General features: G+C 36.4%; 1 protein-coding gene across 1 annotated transcript; it reads right to left on the minus strand.

Annotated features, from left to right (window-relative positions):
• Positions 1–14,516: 14,516 nt before the first annotated feature.
• LOC110107610 lies at positions 14,517–15,938 on the minus strand. The gene is made up of 2 exons (XM_020837896.1): positions 15,535–15,938; positions 14,517–15,501 (listed from the first exon to the last, which is right to left on the minus strand). Exons 1-2 carry the CDS (start codon positions 15,936–15,938, stop codon positions 14,517–14,519), a joined length of 1,389 nt encoding a protein of 462 aa, XP_020693555.1.
• Between the last annotated feature and the right edge of the window lie 1,828 nt (positions 15,939–17,766).

The following is a 17,766-nucleotide window of genomic DNA, read 5'->3' on the forward strand; positions in this document are numbered from 1 at the left end:
GGACTGCAGTTGGCAGCGCGATCGTAGGTCAGGAGGACCATAGTCAGCTGGCGACGAAGGACTGTAGTCGGCGGGCGACGTACGCCAAGGAGGACCGTAGTCGGCTGGCGACGAGGTCGGAAGGACTGTAGTCTGACGACGAAGATCAATAGACAGCGTCATGTAGAATGTCCAGCAATGGAAGAAATTGCATCTTCGTAAGACGTCCAGTGAAGTTCTGATAACCGAAGTCCGGCGTCGGGTAAAAACTTGGCGGAGAGTGAAGGTTAGACGTCGGGTAGAAGTCCGACGTCTGTTGGTGGCAGAGGAGAAATCCAGCTTCACTTGGGCGGAGCTTTGGCGTTAAGAGGGAACTCTGTTGTTAATTGGAAAGGATTTCATCATCACGTGGAAGTTGTGCAGAATTCTGTGTTCTCCCGAATATCCGGCAGAGTTCCGGCGTCTTCAGGCGGCAGAAAAAGCTCCGGCGGTGGTCGAGGAGGTGAGGAATCTCCTTTTCCCCTTTCTCCTCTTCTTCTTCTCTCTCTTCACTTGACTCCCCTTGGTGTAGAATGAGGGCTCTATTTATAGTTTTTCTGGAGTGGCATAGCCTGTAAATAGGCGTGAGATCAAGGGCGAATTGGGAGTGTTTTGAATGGACGGCCGATATCGAATCCTTTGATCATGCACCGTTTGTTGGGCATTTGAAGGCCTTAATGATGTCATAATTTGGCAATCTTAGGCTCGTTGGATTCGTCTCGTCGAGCCGTTTGATTCGAGTATAAGCTCGTCAAAATCGGAGACCGTTTGGTGACTCAAATTGCGGTTTGAACCTTCCAACAGCACTTTGAGCCCTTGATTCGGACTCATTTGGGCTCGGATTGGGTTGATCTTGGTGTCGTTGGGTTCGTATTTTCAAGACGCTCAGTTTGACTGTAAGCTCGCTAAAATCGGAGTTCGGGTGCTCCCAAAATTAATTTTTGAAGTTTCCAACTAGCTTTTGCCTCGAGATTCGTCCCCGATCAAGATAATTTTTACATGCCGTATCAATATTAAAGTTAGAGTTTATGGATACTACAATGATTAGCACGGCTAGAATAATTCTCGACTTAACAAAAATTGAGCCTTTCTCGGGACAAAATTTTAATAGATGGCAAACAAAAGTTAAGTTTATCATTGATATTGCTAAAGTTGAGCATGTACTTACTTCATTGCCATCTTATATGGGAGCGGAAAATTATGATACCATTATAACTGATTGGAGTAATGCAAATAAGATTTGTAAGACAATTATTCTTCCCGCTTTATCAAATGAGTTATTTGATGTCTATTACAAAATTAAGTATGCTTCTGAAATTTAAAAAATATTGGAGAAGAAATATGTGCTAGAAAATGCAGAAACTAAAAGTATAATGTAGGAAATTTCTTAGTCTTTCATATGAATGACTCTAAGGAAATGTATGCTCATATATATGATTTTCATATTCTTATTAGCGAGCTTTTGAATGAAGGAATTAACTTACCATAATCTTTTGTCACTGCATCCTTGATTGAGAAACTTCATGAATCTTGGAAGGAATATAAAAATATAATGAAGCATAAGCGTAAGGATATGAGTTTACAGCATGTCATTATTGATATTAGAATTAAAGAGACTAACCTAAAAAAGACTAATTTAAAAAGGGTTAGAGATTTTACTTGTAATGCAAATTTGATACAATAGGGGAATAGAATAGAGAAAGTTAAAAAAAAAATCTCTACAAATAAAAACAAGGAAATAAAAATTTCAAAGTCAAAGGAAATGAACAAAAGAAGAAAAGTGCCTGTTTTATTTGTGAAAAATCAGGTCATTTTGCTAGACAATGCAGGAACATAAAATTGAATAACCAATCAAATGTCAACATTACAGAAACCAATGTTGTTATTATTGTTTTAATCTTAAAAATTAATCTTGTTGAAGGAAAAGCATGGGTCATAGATTCGGGAGCTACTCGTCATATATGTGTAAATAAAAATGCATTCTCCTCCTATACTAGTCTTGGTGAAGAAGAAGAACAAGTTTTTCATGGGAGATTCTAGTGTTGCAAAGGTTGTTGGAAAAGGAAATGTTAACATTAAGCTTACATCAGAAAAAAAAAAAAAAACATATTTCACTCTCTAATGTTTTGCTTGTGCCACAAATTATATATAATTTAGTTTATATATCCTTACTTGGAAAAGTTGGTGTTAAAGTTATTTTTTAGAGTGATAAAGTAGTATTAACAAAAAATGATAACTTTGTGGGAAAAGTTTATGTGAGAAATGGTCTATTCATGTTAAATGTTACCAATGCTATTAATAAAACTTATTCTTCTTTTGCTTACTTACTTGGGTGTATAGATTTATGACATAGTAGATTGGGGCATCTTAATTTTTTTTGTATTAAGAAAGTGCATGAATTAGGAATATTACAAAATGTATCTATTTCTAATTTTAACAAGTGTCCCATTTGTGTAGAGGCTAAATTAACTAAGAAAGTATATAAATATGTAATGAATAGAGAATCTGAATTTTTATCTTTAATTCATTCTGATTTAGGTGATATGAAAAATAATATATCTAAAGGTGGAAAGATGTATTATGTGATATTTATTGATGATTTTTCTACACACACACATACACACACATATATAATTAGAAATAAAGATGAGATAGAATCAAAATTCATGAAATATAAAGCTGAAGAAGAAAATAAGTTAGAAAAAAATCAAGAGACTTATAATAGACAGATGAGTAGAATATGACTCAAGAATTCTTAGTTCTTTTTGTGAAGCTAATGGTATTATTCATGAGGTAACTTCACCTTATTCACCTGAATCTAATGGTATAGTTGAATGAAAAAATAAAACCTCAAATGAAATGATGAATGCTATGTTCATTAGTTCAGGTGCTCCTGATTATTTATGGGGTGAAGCTATTTTATCTGCATGTCATTTATAAAATAGAATTATTTATAAAAATTCTAGAAAGTCAACCTTTGAATTTTGAGAGAATAGAATACCCAATCTAAAATATTAAAAAGTGTGGGGGTATCTTGCTAAGATTCTTCTACCATATCCTAAGAAAAGGAAATTGGGTTGAAGAACATGTGATTGTGTTTTCATAGGATATGCAGAAAATAGTACAACCTATAGATTTATGATTCTTAAGAGTGTTATTATAGAATCTAATACTATTATATAATCTAAAATTTTGAAGTTTTTTGAGGATATGTTTCCTTTGAAATTATCTATAGACAAATCTATATTAGTTGATCTTAATAATAGTAATACTCCTCTTTTAGAATCTAGAAGCAAAAAAATAAGAAAAAATTTTTGGAGACGACTTTTACACATTCTTATTAGATAATGATCCCCTAACTTTTCTGAAGCGATGTGTTCCTTATATGCTATTTTTGGAAGGAAGCCATTCAAGTTGAAATGGATTCTATTATTATGTCAAACCATACTTGGCAGATAATGGATTTACCTCCAGGAACTAAAACTATTGGATGTAAATGGATCTTTAGAAAAAAGCTCAAACCTTATGCATCAATTGAAATATATAAAGCTAGGTTGGTGGCTAAAGGATACACTCAAAAGAAAGATATGGATTTTTTTGATACTTATTCTCTTGTTGCTAAAGTTGCTTCTATTGAAACTTTTATTGTTTTATCTTCAATATTTAAATTACAAATTCATCAGATCGATGTGAAAACTGCATTCTTAAATGGAAATTTAGAAGAGGAAATATATATGGATCAACCACAAGATTTAATAGTACCTGGAACTGAAAAGAAAGTTTGTAAGTTCATTAAGTCTTTATATGGACTAAAAAAAGCTCCTAAAATGTGGCATGAGAAGCTTCATAATACATTAATATCTAATGATTAGAAGATTAATGAAGCTGATAAATGTATTTATTATAAATTTGATAGTTCAAAATCATGAGTAATTATTTGTATTTATGTAGATTATATGCTAATTTTTAGATATGATCTTTCTAAAATTGCAGAAACTAAATCTTTTGTTTCTTTAAAATTTGAGATGAAGGATTTAGGAGAAGCGGATGTAATATTAGGAATAAACACAAGAAAACGAATTGATGGAATTATAATTTCTCAATAACACTTTGTAGAAAAGATGTTGAGGAGATTTGGATATTTTTTATTCTATATCAGTTAGTACTCCTTATAATGCTAGCATACATCTAAGAAAAAATTTGGGCAAAAGTGTATCTCAATCTGAGTATGCTCAGATTATAAGTAGTCTTATGTATCTTATGAAACTTTACTAGGCTTGATATTACTTATGTTGTAAATAGGCTTAGTAGATATACTTATAATCCTAATAAAAATCATTGGACGGCTTAGTAGAATATTTAAATATCAAGTTCATAGTAATATTAAATTTCACTTAATTCCTATAAGTAAAGATTTTCTTATCTTAAAATATTGGTTCATAGTCCAAAAGACATCAATGTTTATACATTATATATTTTTCTATGAACAAACTCTTATTCTAGATTTTTCCTTTCTTTTAAAAATGTGGGGGTTTGTTATATTTTCAATGGTTTTTAAAAGAAAAATTTGTAACAAAAATAATTATTACTGTTATAATTGAAATAATTATTACTATTATAACGGAAATAATTATCACTATTGTAACTAAAATAATTATTACTGTTGTAACAAAAATACTTATTGTTGTAGTAATGGAAATAATTACTAGTGTAATAGAAATACTTATTGTTATTTTATGACATGATTTGAAAACATTTAAATTAATTATCATAAAGCTTGTAATTAAAATGACCTTCTTTTATGGTCTATATAAGGCATCCTTGGTTATGATGAAAACATACTAAATTTTTTCTTGATCATTCACTCCACCATACATATATTCAGAGTAAATATCTACATCGTTGTTCATATTTCTCGATGTGATTAGTGCAGATCACCGCAAAGAGTCCATTAAATTTTGGGAATTAGACCGTTGTGTACCTTTGCATCTAGGAGGAGCGAAAATCATACTTTAAAAACAGTGCTTCGCACGCCTCAGTCTATTTATTTGATAAGTCCTTCCCGTTGTCAAAATCCCAACTCTACAACCTCCACTTTTTATCGCCCCCAACTGCCGGCAAAGCGTCGCTACGGATCCTTCTTCCCCTGCTTCTTCTGGGTCGCCGTCACCCACCTCGCCCTTATCCTCCTCATTGCCATCGCCAGAGGCATCTTCTTCAATCTTCATTGTCTTCCATCCCCACCGCCCTGAATTCTCTATTTCCTCCCTCAATCTCTCCACCTCTAACCATCTCATCTCCCGGCTTGACATCACCATCACAGCACGGAATCCTAATCAGAAGATAATCATCCACTATGATCTGATCTTGATCTCGTTCACATCTAACAGTGCCGATATTGGCGATGGGTCTTTCGCGGCATTCGTGCAGAAGAAGAGCACGACGGTGTTGAAGACGATGGTCTCGATGTCTGGAGACAATGTGGATCTGTCGGCAGCGGTGGCTCTGAAGAAGAACAATATTGCATTAGAGATTGAATTGAATACGAAGGCTGGAATTAGTGTAGGGAAATTGAATACAAAGAAGGTGGGGATTTAAGTCTACTATGAGGGGATTGAGATCGCTAATTCCAAGAAGAAGAAGGCGCCTGCGCCATTCACGCCCAACACTAGCTGCATGGTAAAGCTCTCGATCAAGGTCTGGAAATGGACATTCTAAGATGCAGTTCGCTTAATTACTTCGAAATTTGTGACCTAATTCTTTAGTTGACGAATGAAATGGTTCTTTTGTAAATAGATAAGAATTTTGTATTATCACTTGTTCCTCAAGTTGATATTTTTGTTGGATTTTTCTTTATTAATGCTTAGATAAAATAGTAATTAATGCATTATGGAATATCACTCTTCATTATTTCTGAATCCTGAATCTAAAAATTTATCAACCATTTGAAAAAAAGTTATTAAGAATTATATTTGACACTCTATGTTAGTATCTATAATCTAGTATTATGAGAGTAATGCTCATGCAATATTTTATATGCTAGTTTGTTCAAAAATGTATTGTCTTGGGGTTCCTTAATTTAGATTTTCTTAAAAGTAAATTTTTTAGATAATTTTACTTAGATTTAATTTTATAAATAAGTGGTAAATATATAAATCTATTTAGTTAAATGCTTGTTTGTTGTGATTGTTTTATTTATTTGAGGTAAGATGGTGTTGTGTAATTATAGGTTATCATAAGTGATACATAGTAGCGCAACAATGTCTGGATGTGGAGTATCGTTTATTCTTATGTGTGGTGGACAGTTATCTTTAGATGATACATATGCACCAACATATGTATGGGGGAGTTACTATCCCTTGCAAGTGTCAATTAAGACAAACTTAGAGCAATTGAAGATTAGGGTCCTTAAAGCATTAAAATATGATATATCGAAGTACACAATGAGCTTGATTTATCATCTCCCCTTAGAGAATGAGTTCAAAGCTTCACCTTTGGAGGATGATGAGGTATGTGAGATGGTGTTATCACATGCAATTGGGCTTATACTTTAAGCGAAGGTTGAAGAAGTTAGTGCAACTAATTTAGTTACTGAGTAATTCATGTCCCAAGTGCAAGAGACATTTAGTTTCGAGGCACTAGTAGAAGGTGGTTTTGACAAATCTAGGTTTAATTTGAGCTGTAATATGCTAAGTAAGTTCTTCATCTAAGTGTGTATTAAATAAATTGTAATTTGTGCAGAATTGTAGCCTTTTACGTGATCAAGTGAAAGGCAAAGAAGTTGTTGGCAAGATGTTCCAGGAACTTCCGAGAGACCGTCGATCATTGTCGAAGATGGTTACAAAACCATGAGGACGTAACAAATGACACTGATTATGATGGTGATGATGATGTGCAAAATCGTGTGGATTAAGGGAATGTTGATATGAACACCGAGATACATTCATCCAATATTATTGTTACACAAATATCAATAATGGAGAAGGTATGACTGTAAATAATGAGTTTATTAAAACTTACTTGACCACCAGTAAATGGGATGAGGACATAACAAATGACACTTATTAAATTTGGGCAGCACGTCGAGCAAGAGTTCTCAATTTCAACAGAGTTGATGGAGGGTATGTGTTTCACTAAGAAAGAAGATATACAATTTTCATTATAGGGTTAGGAAATTATAAATAATATGGAGTGTCGTTGTTTCTTCAAACATATAGAAAATGATAGTGGTTTGTACTCAGAATGGTAGGTCGGACATTTCGTGTATATGACATCTGCATGCATGCATGGACAAACGTCTTTGAGGGATATAGAGAATATCTTCCATGAAGAACCAACATACATGTGCTACTCTAACTTTAGCAACAAGACACCAGCAATGTAATTCTTAATTCATAAGCTACTTCATATTTCCCAGTATTAAAAGGCATATGGACCTTAAGCCGAGGGAGATTGTAGGACAAATTGAAACTAAAGTTTAATATTAAAGTTTCTTATATGAAAGCTTGGGTTGCCAGAAGAAAAGCTATGAAGATATTGTTTGATAGTTGGGAGGAGTCTTATAAAAACTTAAATTTGTTCATGGATGATATTGTTTCTTCAATATATAATATAATGTGCGGGATACAATATTATGAGAATCATAAATTTGAAAAATTATTTTGGTCATTCGGCCCTTCGATAAGCGGGTGGACTTACTGTCATCAAGTTCTTAGCCTTGATGGGACGTTCCTATCAGGTAAATACCGAGGTACTTTACTCGCTACTGTGGGAATTGATGTGAATAATGGTTTGTACCCCCTGACCCTCGTGATTATAGAGTTAGAGTGTGTTGATTCATAGATGTAATTTTTGAGGCAAATGCATGAACTCATATAATTGTTCGAACCCACTCTAATTTATGTATTGTATCATACAGGCACACTGGTTTAGTGCATAATTGCCGTGAGATTTTTCTTAATACTGCACATTGCCACTGTCTACGCTACCTATGTGAAAACTTTAAAAATGTAGTGTGACGAATGGGTGTTGCTGACATTGTCTACATACCAGGCACTATGTGCACCACAACATTTCACTCCAAGCACTGATGTAATACCACATCTACATAAGAGGAAATATTAATGATTTGTATCATGTATTTTTTTGTTGCTTTAGTTTTATTATTATGTTACCATTATACTCCTTCAACATTGATTATGTAGTGCATATTTGCTGTACTTTGATGCCATTTTGATGCTAAATAAATTCGTACAAGAGTATTTTGAAGGCAAAAAATTTAAAAAACTAATAGCTTTCATACATTTTACCGAATAAAGTTAAATCACACCAAATTAACATTCATTGAAGAACAATTACAAATAATATTACAACCCGACATAACGAACTGGAGCATAATCTTACATATTACTAACCAGATAAATTAGGATATATTTTAGATTAAATAAGTACATCATCATAATCTTATATATTCCTAAGTAGACATTGCATGCGAGCTTAGAGCAGTGTTTGAGTTGGACAACCTTTGAAGTTGAACTCAGACTCTAGTTAAATATATTGCCAATATCCTTTTGTATAGAAATTCCTTCTTCTTTCCTTATTTAGCACATCCCATTAGCTTCTTGTAGGAATCTAAAAGCCATTCATCACGTACATGATGTCATTTATGATATATAATACAATGATCTATATCGACCTTCCAACGACCGCCTCAATTGTACCTTCTTTGTCAAAAGAGATTTCACAAATTTAGCCCTTAAGAAAATATAACAAAATCAGGTGCCCATCATGTTCACTGAACAACGTTATAGATATCTCCAACTCACATCTCGAAGATTATTACTTGCCCTATATATCTTTATTTTCATAACTTCATCATTCGTATGCCACAATAAGCTATCATCGTCTCCACCCCCCCACCCATATTTATTGATAATACAAAATGATTTGACAAGACAACTTTATAACTCATAGGCTATGAAAACTTCTTACAGCTTATAATTAATGAATTGTGATTACTCATTACAACTTCAAAGTTCAAGGCACATTAAATGTATAATCTTCTATAATACAACGGTAAAGTTATTCATCATCAATAATTCAAGTCACATTAAACTTAAAATTCTTTATAATACATCTATAAAATCATTTCTCACCCGCGGTTATATAAATTTAATTATTCGTACTTACATTTTTTTAAATTATTTATATATAAGTCGTCTGTTAATGACTTATCCTAAAATGTCGTCCATTAAACGAGCAACTTTGGCAAATTTAATTTTTTTTTTTCAATGGTTAATATGTTAATAAATTATTAAAGAATATTTAGTTAAAAAAATGTATTAGTTTCCCACAAATGATGTCAAATTACTACAAGCTAGAAAATTTATGGTGGTAGAATTTGTGTTTAATATCTTAGATTTGCATAAAGAGCTAACACGTACAAAGACAAGTTATAAGAGACTGGAATTTCATACGAGAAAGAAAAAACTCATAAGACCTCACCCAGTTAATTACAAATAAATCATTATTTAATTTTAAGTACAATAACCCTTCTTCTCAACAATTAAAAAGTTCGTTTATACAATTGAAAGTAATTGATTGTTTTTTGTTATAGGGACTACAAAGTTGTGTGCCAATAAATGGATAATTGAAGTCCAATAATAAATTGGATGTTAGTAGTCAAGGGATAATAATCAGGCGATAGAATTTAAGCAATAGTGGCTGCAATTATTATTGTTGATGAGAAAATGAGATATTATTTATACCATTTGAGAGAGATGAGATGTTTTGCTAAATTTAACCAGAATTTAAAACACTTTATCTAATAATTCATATTGAGCCTTGATATATCATAAAAACTTATCTTGATCGGGCACGAATCTCAAGGCAAATCAAGCCTGAAACTTCAAAAATTAAATCTGGGATCATCTGAACTCCAATTTCATCAAACTTACTATCAAACTGAGCGTCTCAAAAACATAAACCCAATGACACCAAATTTGACTCAATCCGAGCCCAAATGAGTCAAAATTAAAGACCCAAAACAATGTTGGAAGGTTTAAACCACAATTTGGATTATCAAACAATTTCCAAATATGATATGCTTATAGTCGAATCAAGCAGCTTGACGAGAGAAATCCAACGAGCCTAAGATCGCTAAATTCCGACATTGTTAAGACCTTCAAATGTCTGACGAACGGTACACGATCAAGGGATTCAATATCGGCCATCCATCCAAGCACTCCCCATTTACCACTGATCTCTCACCTATTTACGGGTCATGCCACTCCAGAAATCTATAAATAGCAGGGGGGGAGCAAGAAAAAGGATATGAGGGAAGAAACTCCTTCTCGACCACCGCTAGAATTCTACCCAACTTCCACGGGCCGTCGAAATTATGTCCAACTTCCACAGTGATGCAGAAGTTCCGCCTGACCTCCAAGGGACATCGGAATTCCGCCGACCTCCAAGTGACGTCAGAATTTCGCCCGACCTCTAGATGATGTCGGAGTTTCACCCGAACTCCAAGTGATGCCAGAGTTTCACCCGAATTCCAAGTGACGTCGGAGTTCTGCCCGAATACCAACTAACGTCGGAGTTCTCCTCGACCTCCAACTAACGTCGAACTTCTTCCCGACACCAGATCTCTGCTCGTCGCCAAGTTTCTATCTGACGTCGGACTTCTGCCTATTGTCGGACTTTCGCCGGACATCTATCCAACGCTGGATTTCTGTCCATTACTGGATTTATACTTGATGCCATCCTTCTGACCGCCGTTATCAAATAATAGCCCTTCTAACCTCCATCGCCCGTTGACTACGGTCCTTCTAACTTATGTCGTCCATCGACTACAGTCCTTCTGACCTTCGTCGCCCACCGATTATGGTCCTTCTGACTTATATCGCCCACCAACTACAATCCTTCTGATCCTTGTCACCCACCGATTACGGTCCTTCTGACTTACGTCGCCCGTCGACTACTGTCCTTCTGACTTACATCGCCCACCGACTACAGTCCTTCTGACCTCTATCATTAGCCAACAGTCCTTCCAACCTCTGTCGCCAGCCGACTACGGTCCTTCCAACCTCTATCACTCACAAACTACGGTCCTTCTGACCCGACGAACACATTAACAATGACTCTTGGTATTCACATCATGTAATGTACTCTATAAGATGTACATCAAGCTAAGGTCTTCCCCCAATGAAGGGTCTCATTTGTAATCAACTGCAATACTAGTGGATTCATTCAAACTGGTCTAGGCCCCGTGGTTTTTTTCCCCTTTTTAAGGAGTGTTCCATGTAAAAATATTCGTGTCTCATAAATGCTGCACCCTCTCTTTTTATATGTGTGTGTGCTGGATCTTCGTACAACGCTAAGACATTAAACTTTATATTTCTCTATCGCCGCGAACACTCCATGACACAATAAGCCCATTGATTATAAATCTTTCATTCATCATTTGCGTACCTTAATGATATCAAAATTGAATAATCTTGAGCTCATTGATTCTTTTTTCTCATTAAGTTGCTTTATTTGATTATAGATACACAAGATTTAGAGACATCTTGGTTCTTCGGTTAAAACTACAAAGTTTTAAAGTACATTTCAAGTGCACATTTGTAGTCAGATCGGATCACTTATGGTGTCATTAGACTCGTCTCATCAAGACATTGAGTTCAACTATAAATTTGCTGAAATTAGAGCTGTCACGTGATCCTAAATTTAATTTAAAAAAATGTTCAATTCGAATTAATACTAAAGTTTTTATGTCACCAATAATTTCAAATCCAACAAAAATGGTATGATTTAGGTTTTGTATTAATGGGATTGCCCATCTAGATTTAGTTGGTGAGTTTTTTTTTTTTGGGAAATTTTGGGGCAAAAGCCCATCTATTAACTAAGAAAAATTACAGGAAAAGAAAAGTCATCCCCAAACAAAAGCAGGGAAGGGAAAAAGCTAAAATTACAACAACTAAGAAAAGAAATAAAAACCTATACCACCTGAATACACCAACCAATGAAACCAACAAAACTGTGGTATACAAAATTTGATCAGGACTCAGGCATAAGCTGCAGCAAGTACGAGAGGGAATTGAACTTCGAAATGGTTAGATTGAAACCCCTGGTTTCCAAAAAGACCCTCCAAGGGGTGTTGCTGCAGCGATCATCATTGTCCTGCAAAACTGTCTGAAATAACGAAAAAAACATTCTTCCTGGTTGTCGTAGAGGCCATCCAGGACGAAACCAGCAGCAGAAAAATGCCCAGTAGTATTTAGCAAGTTCCAGTTCCAGCACAAACATAATTGTCAAGAGTAACAGTTCCGAAACAACCAAAAGCCAAAAAGAAACGGCATCCAAAAGACATTCCGCCTGAAGGAATTCCAGTTAACCCAAAAGATGCAAAAAGTCGTGACCATTTTTCCATTTCCCCATCTTAGCAAGAACAGCTTTTTTAATCTTTCTAACCACAGTAGTGTGGCATTCAATGATATTTCCAAAAATTCTGTCATTACGAGCTCGTCAAATGTAGTAAATAGCAGAATTCACTAATAGGCAACAGAAATTCAAAATTTCAATAGTGTCCGAGATGTCCTCAATAAATTCAAAGAGCTGATAGAGGTTCGGACGGAGAAGCAGGGTTTGAGATTGAGAAATCATAGCATTTAAGATCTCAAAAGATAAATCACACTTTTAGATTCTCTACCCTCATGGCAGAAGATACAATGAGGATTAACTTTAATGCCATGCCTAAGAAGAAGGTCTGGCATTTTTAACCCATTCTTAACTGCAAGCCAACTAAAATCAGAATATCTGATATCAGAATGCTTATGCCAAACAAAACGATGTCATCTCACCACCGGATAATGCATGAAAAATTCTTTCCGGAATATATTATTTGTTACTTTCTCAAGATTAAACCAAAGGCCGTTATCAGCATTTCTAATAGGAACAGAAGCTATAATACTCTTTAAAGCAGAGGGCCAGTAGTTCGGTAGATCCCAGTTACCATTCAGCAAAATGTAAGAAACAGACTCCCTGTTAAGGCAATCCAGCCAGCTACAGTTAGAATTAGAATCCACAAAATCCATGAGGGATTTGCCAAGGCACCAGGGGTCCTAGAGAAGGGAGTGGTGGCAGTTAGGATGAATCCTAAGCTGCAGACAATGCTTGATTTGCTGAGAAATCAAACAAAGGTTGTTCCAGAATTGTGATCTGCGCTTGTTATTAGTGAACCAGAAGGAATTGTATAGATTGCGCCAGCAGGTGAACAGAAGATTGCTACCATTTAAGAATCTCCAAATGAGAGAGCAGCTGAAGGTATAAGAAAGTGAATCAAGAGAGGGAAGCCCAATACCACCATTGATTTTTGGAATGCATGTGTCTTTCCAGGCAATCAGACGGAGTTTCTTGACAGCAATGTCACGGGAGTAGAGGAATATAGAGCAAATTTTATTCAAAGCTTTGAAACATTGCTTTGGTAAAATGGATCCCCTAATCTAGTAAGCAATAGAGTTGAAAATAGTGTATCTTAAAAATTGAATTCTACCCCCAAAGGAGAGAGCTTTGGCCTTCCAACCCTCTAAGGCCTTAGAGATTTTGGAGATGAGAGGCTGCAAATAAAAAAAGGTAAATTTTTTCAGGTGGATGGGGAGACCAAAATATTTTATGGGTCAAGTGGTTTGCTGAATATTGATGATGTCACAGACGGCCTCACTCAAGTGACAGTTCTTAGAAAAAAGAATAGTGCTTTTAGCAGGGTTAACTATCAAACCAGAGTTGTCAGCAAACCGCTTCAGGATTTCCATGAGACAAGAAGCCTCATTCAAATTGGACTTAGAGAACACCAATAAATCATCAGCATATAAGAGATGGGTAAAAGAAGAGCTACCCAAATTAATACCCAAAAAGTTCTGAGTATTCAAAGCTTCCTCAAAAATGGCAGAAAGATCGTCCATAGCCACCGTGAACAAGTAGGGAGAGAGAGGGCAACCTTGTCTCAAGCCTGAGGATGAACTTAAAAATCCTTCAAGTGACCCGTTAATGGCAACAGAAAAGTAAATGTCAGAGATGCAAGATTTAATCCAATAAATGAAAACAGGAGGGAAACCTTTAACTTGGAGCCGCTGAAGAAGGAAATCCTTAGAAATAGTGTCGAAGGCCTTGTGAATGTCAAATTTGGCACATAAGTACTTTTCTTTGGGGGAAGAGTTGAATTTACCCAAAATTTCTGAGGCCAGAATAATATTATCAGTAATAATTCTTTGATTGATGAAGCCAGCTTGCGAAGGGTGAATAATATGAGGCATAACAATTTTCATCCGATTGGCCAACAATTTTGCAATAATTTTGTAAAAGGAGTTGCACAATGAGATGGGCCTGTAATCATTAACATAAGTGGCATGAGGATGCTTTGGAATAAGAGCAATTGCGGTATTCTTAGCTTGCCTTGGCATGAAGGAGGTGGAAAAAAAGGAAAGAACAGCTTTACAGATCTAATTTCCAAGGGAATTCCAAGTGGCCTTATAGAATTCAAAGGTGAAGCCGTCCGACCCAGGTGTTGCAGTAGTAGGTGCAGAAAAAATGACATTTTTAATCTCTTCCACAGTGAAAGGAGCAATAAGTCCATCAACTAAATCAGTAGGAATAGAATTTCCAGGAGGTAAACAATCAATCCCAATGGGGGGAGCCCCATTGAAAAGTTGTTGGAAGTGATTAATAAAGGCAGAAGAAATACCATAAATGGTGTCATAAAGCACACCATCCACCTTGATCCCTCTAATCTGATTGGAAATGTGCCTACTATTAATGTTGGTGTAAATAAACTTCAAGTCATCCTCACCATCTTTGAGCCATCTAGCTCTACTTCTTTGAGAAATCCAGTCAACCCATCTAGCTTTGTTATCAGAAAGTTCAGAGTTGATAAACTTGAGTCTAGCATTAAGAGCATAGTTCAAAGGGTCATTTTGGAGGATGGAAAGAATTTCAATTTGAGCCTGAGAGAGGGACTCCATCTCATCTCTAATATAGTTGGAAGAGTTCAAATTATTATGCTTTAAGTGGCCTTTTAGCTCACGAAGTTTATGGTAGTGGTCACAGATAGGACTACCAGAAGCAGGACGGGTGAAAACCTCCAAAACATTCTTCCAAAAAGTAGGCAAAGTATTCCAGAAGTTCTTATACATAAAATAGTGTTTTTTGGTGGAAGGGGAATCCAAGTGGAGAATAATAGGGCAATGATCAGAGATATCGGGGTCACTGACAATATAGAAGGAGTTGGGAAAAGAAGACAACCAAGCCTCATTGATAAAGGCTCTATCAAGCTTAATATGAATTGGGTCATCTAATCTGTGGTTAAACCAGGTGAAGTAATGACCAACCGAGGCTAATTCAAAGATACCCGAATTGTAAACAAAATTGTTGAGCTCGCCCAATTTGCTATGAGAGAGAGGAAGACCCACAGCTTTATCCGTAAAGAATCTACAACAATTAAAATCTCCTCAAATAGCACACGGCAGAGTAGTGTTGCTGACCAGAGAAGTAATCGTATTACAAAGCAGTTGTCTTTCGACAATAGAGTTAGAGGCATAGATGACAGAGATGCAGCAAATATCCATATTCTCAGCTTGAATTACACCATGAATAACTTGGCTAGAGGTAAATAAAGGCCTAAAATTAACCTTTTGAGCATTCCACTTCACCCAAATATGACTAGGAGCAGAGTAAGAGAAATTGTTATAAGATCCCTCAATAGGGAAAACCATGTGAGAGTTAAAAAACCAGTCGTCCATGACTGCAGTAGCTGAAATTTTTGCTTCCAGAATAAACAGCAAATCTAATGTAAACTTATTCACCAAAGACTTGCAAGACATAACTTTAGAGGCATTATTGAACCCTCTAATGTTCCAGGAAGCCATACGGGGCAGGGTCATTTATTCTTATGTTTGGAGTTGTTAGCCTTTTTGGCTTGCTTGCTTCTTGTGTTTTTTCGGCTGTGAATTTCATTAGCGGAGTCATTGCTGAAGCTGGAGCTCTGAGTAGGATTGTTCTCAGAGGAAAGCAGGGAAGAGGGGGGGAGGGGGTAAGGTAGAAGTGTTCTGGTTCATGATAGGAGACTGGTCATTAGGCATGATCTTTGGTTGAGAAGGAGGAGGCTGTGGTGGGGGATTTGAGGAGGAGGTGGATGGGTCCTGTTGATCTGCAAGAAGATCAAATTTATTATTTATAGTTAGGCTGACCTGCTTAAGAGCAGCATGAGTCGAGATCGTCTTAGAGGATGAGGGGATGTCAGCAAGAAGGACATCACCCGGAGGTGCAGTTGGGGAGTTTGAATGGCGTATGCGTTTGGAGGAGGAGAGAGGGGCTGTTAAGAGGGGGTGGGGGGGGGGGGGGGGGGGGGTGCGGGGAGCTAGCCGTAGGGGTGCCAAACATCAAAAGGAGGACGGGTTGGGGGAGATTTATACTAAGTTGACAAGAGGGAAGAGGTAGCTTTTCGAGGTTTACGACTCGAACTTCAACCTCTAGAAGAGGAAGGCATAGTAGTAGGAGGAGTGGAATTGGGGTTTTTTGGGCATTGGGGAGGGCCATGGTAAATGGAACTACAGAAGGAGCATGGTGTAGGCTTCCAGTCATAGAGAACAGAGAGGGGAGTTACTTTACCATCCACAGAAATGAAATTTTCATCAGGTAAAAGGGCAGAGCACGAAACCTGAACACAAACACGGGCAAATGTCAACCTGGTTTTTGCTGGCGTGAAGGCATCCATCGCCAATGGCACACCCGCAAAGCTAGCGATTTTTTAGATCCCTTCCGGAGTCCAACAGGATAGCGGAAGGTTTTTTATCTTTATCCAGAAGGGGATCGAGGCGAACTCTTCATGCTTCGGGATGAAATCCGGAGACCATTTTTGGAGAATAAATGGTTTCCCAAAGAAGAACCACGGACCTCAAGACCAGGCCATGTCATAGTCTTCAGGGGATGAAAACTTCAGCAGGAAGAAGCCGTCGTCAAGGGTAAGAAGAGATAGCTCCCCTTTCAGCTTCCAAGTGTGTTTGATCACCGCAAGGAGTGCTTCGTAAAAAGGCCTTCTTCCAATAGAGTATCCAACCAAGGATAGGTTCCATTTCGGAGCTCCAGCATCAAACTGGGTTTTGGTGAAATGGGCAATAAAATTTTTTGTGGGGTGGTGAGCAAGGGAGTTGGAGAAGTCATGGGAGACGGGAGTTTGTGAAGAGAGTAACAGCTTCCAATGAAGAAGGTCCTTGGAAAGGGAAGCCAAGGGGGAGGAGGAGTTGGGTAGAGGGGGAAAAGCGGAGGAGGAGGACATCCCTGCAGCGGAGTCCTTCTCAGGCGGCGGAAAGGAGAAGGAAAAAAAATGCGCGATGAGCAAACCCTAGCAGAGCTTCTCACTCTATCTCTAAACCCGCCCGAGTGTTACTACCTTTAAATATCTTGATCATCATGTGAAGAGCAAGTAACCATCACGCTCATGAACGGGCACTCATTGATGCCTTCATGTATGACAAGGAGTGCATGACGTGTGATTAATGTTTTTCTCTAGACTTTTATGATTTTTTTTTTAGACTTTTATGATAAATGCATTATGTAATTTATAACTTTTATTATAAATTTAAACTTCCAATCAATAAATTAAAATGGATTAGGTGTAAAGTCTAATTAAATTTTTTAAAATTTAATTTACATTGATTTTTTTTTTTTTTTTTTGTTTTTTTTTCAAGCTTTTTT

Source organism: Dendrobium catenatum, unplaced genomic scaffold, assembly GCF_001605985.2.
Source record: "Dendrobium catenatum unplaced genomic scaffold, ASM160598v2 fragScaff_scaffold_722, whole genome shotgun sequence".
NCBI lineage: Eukaryota > Viridiplantae > Streptophyta > Magnoliopsida > Asparagales > Orchidaceae > Dendrobium > Dendrobium catenatum.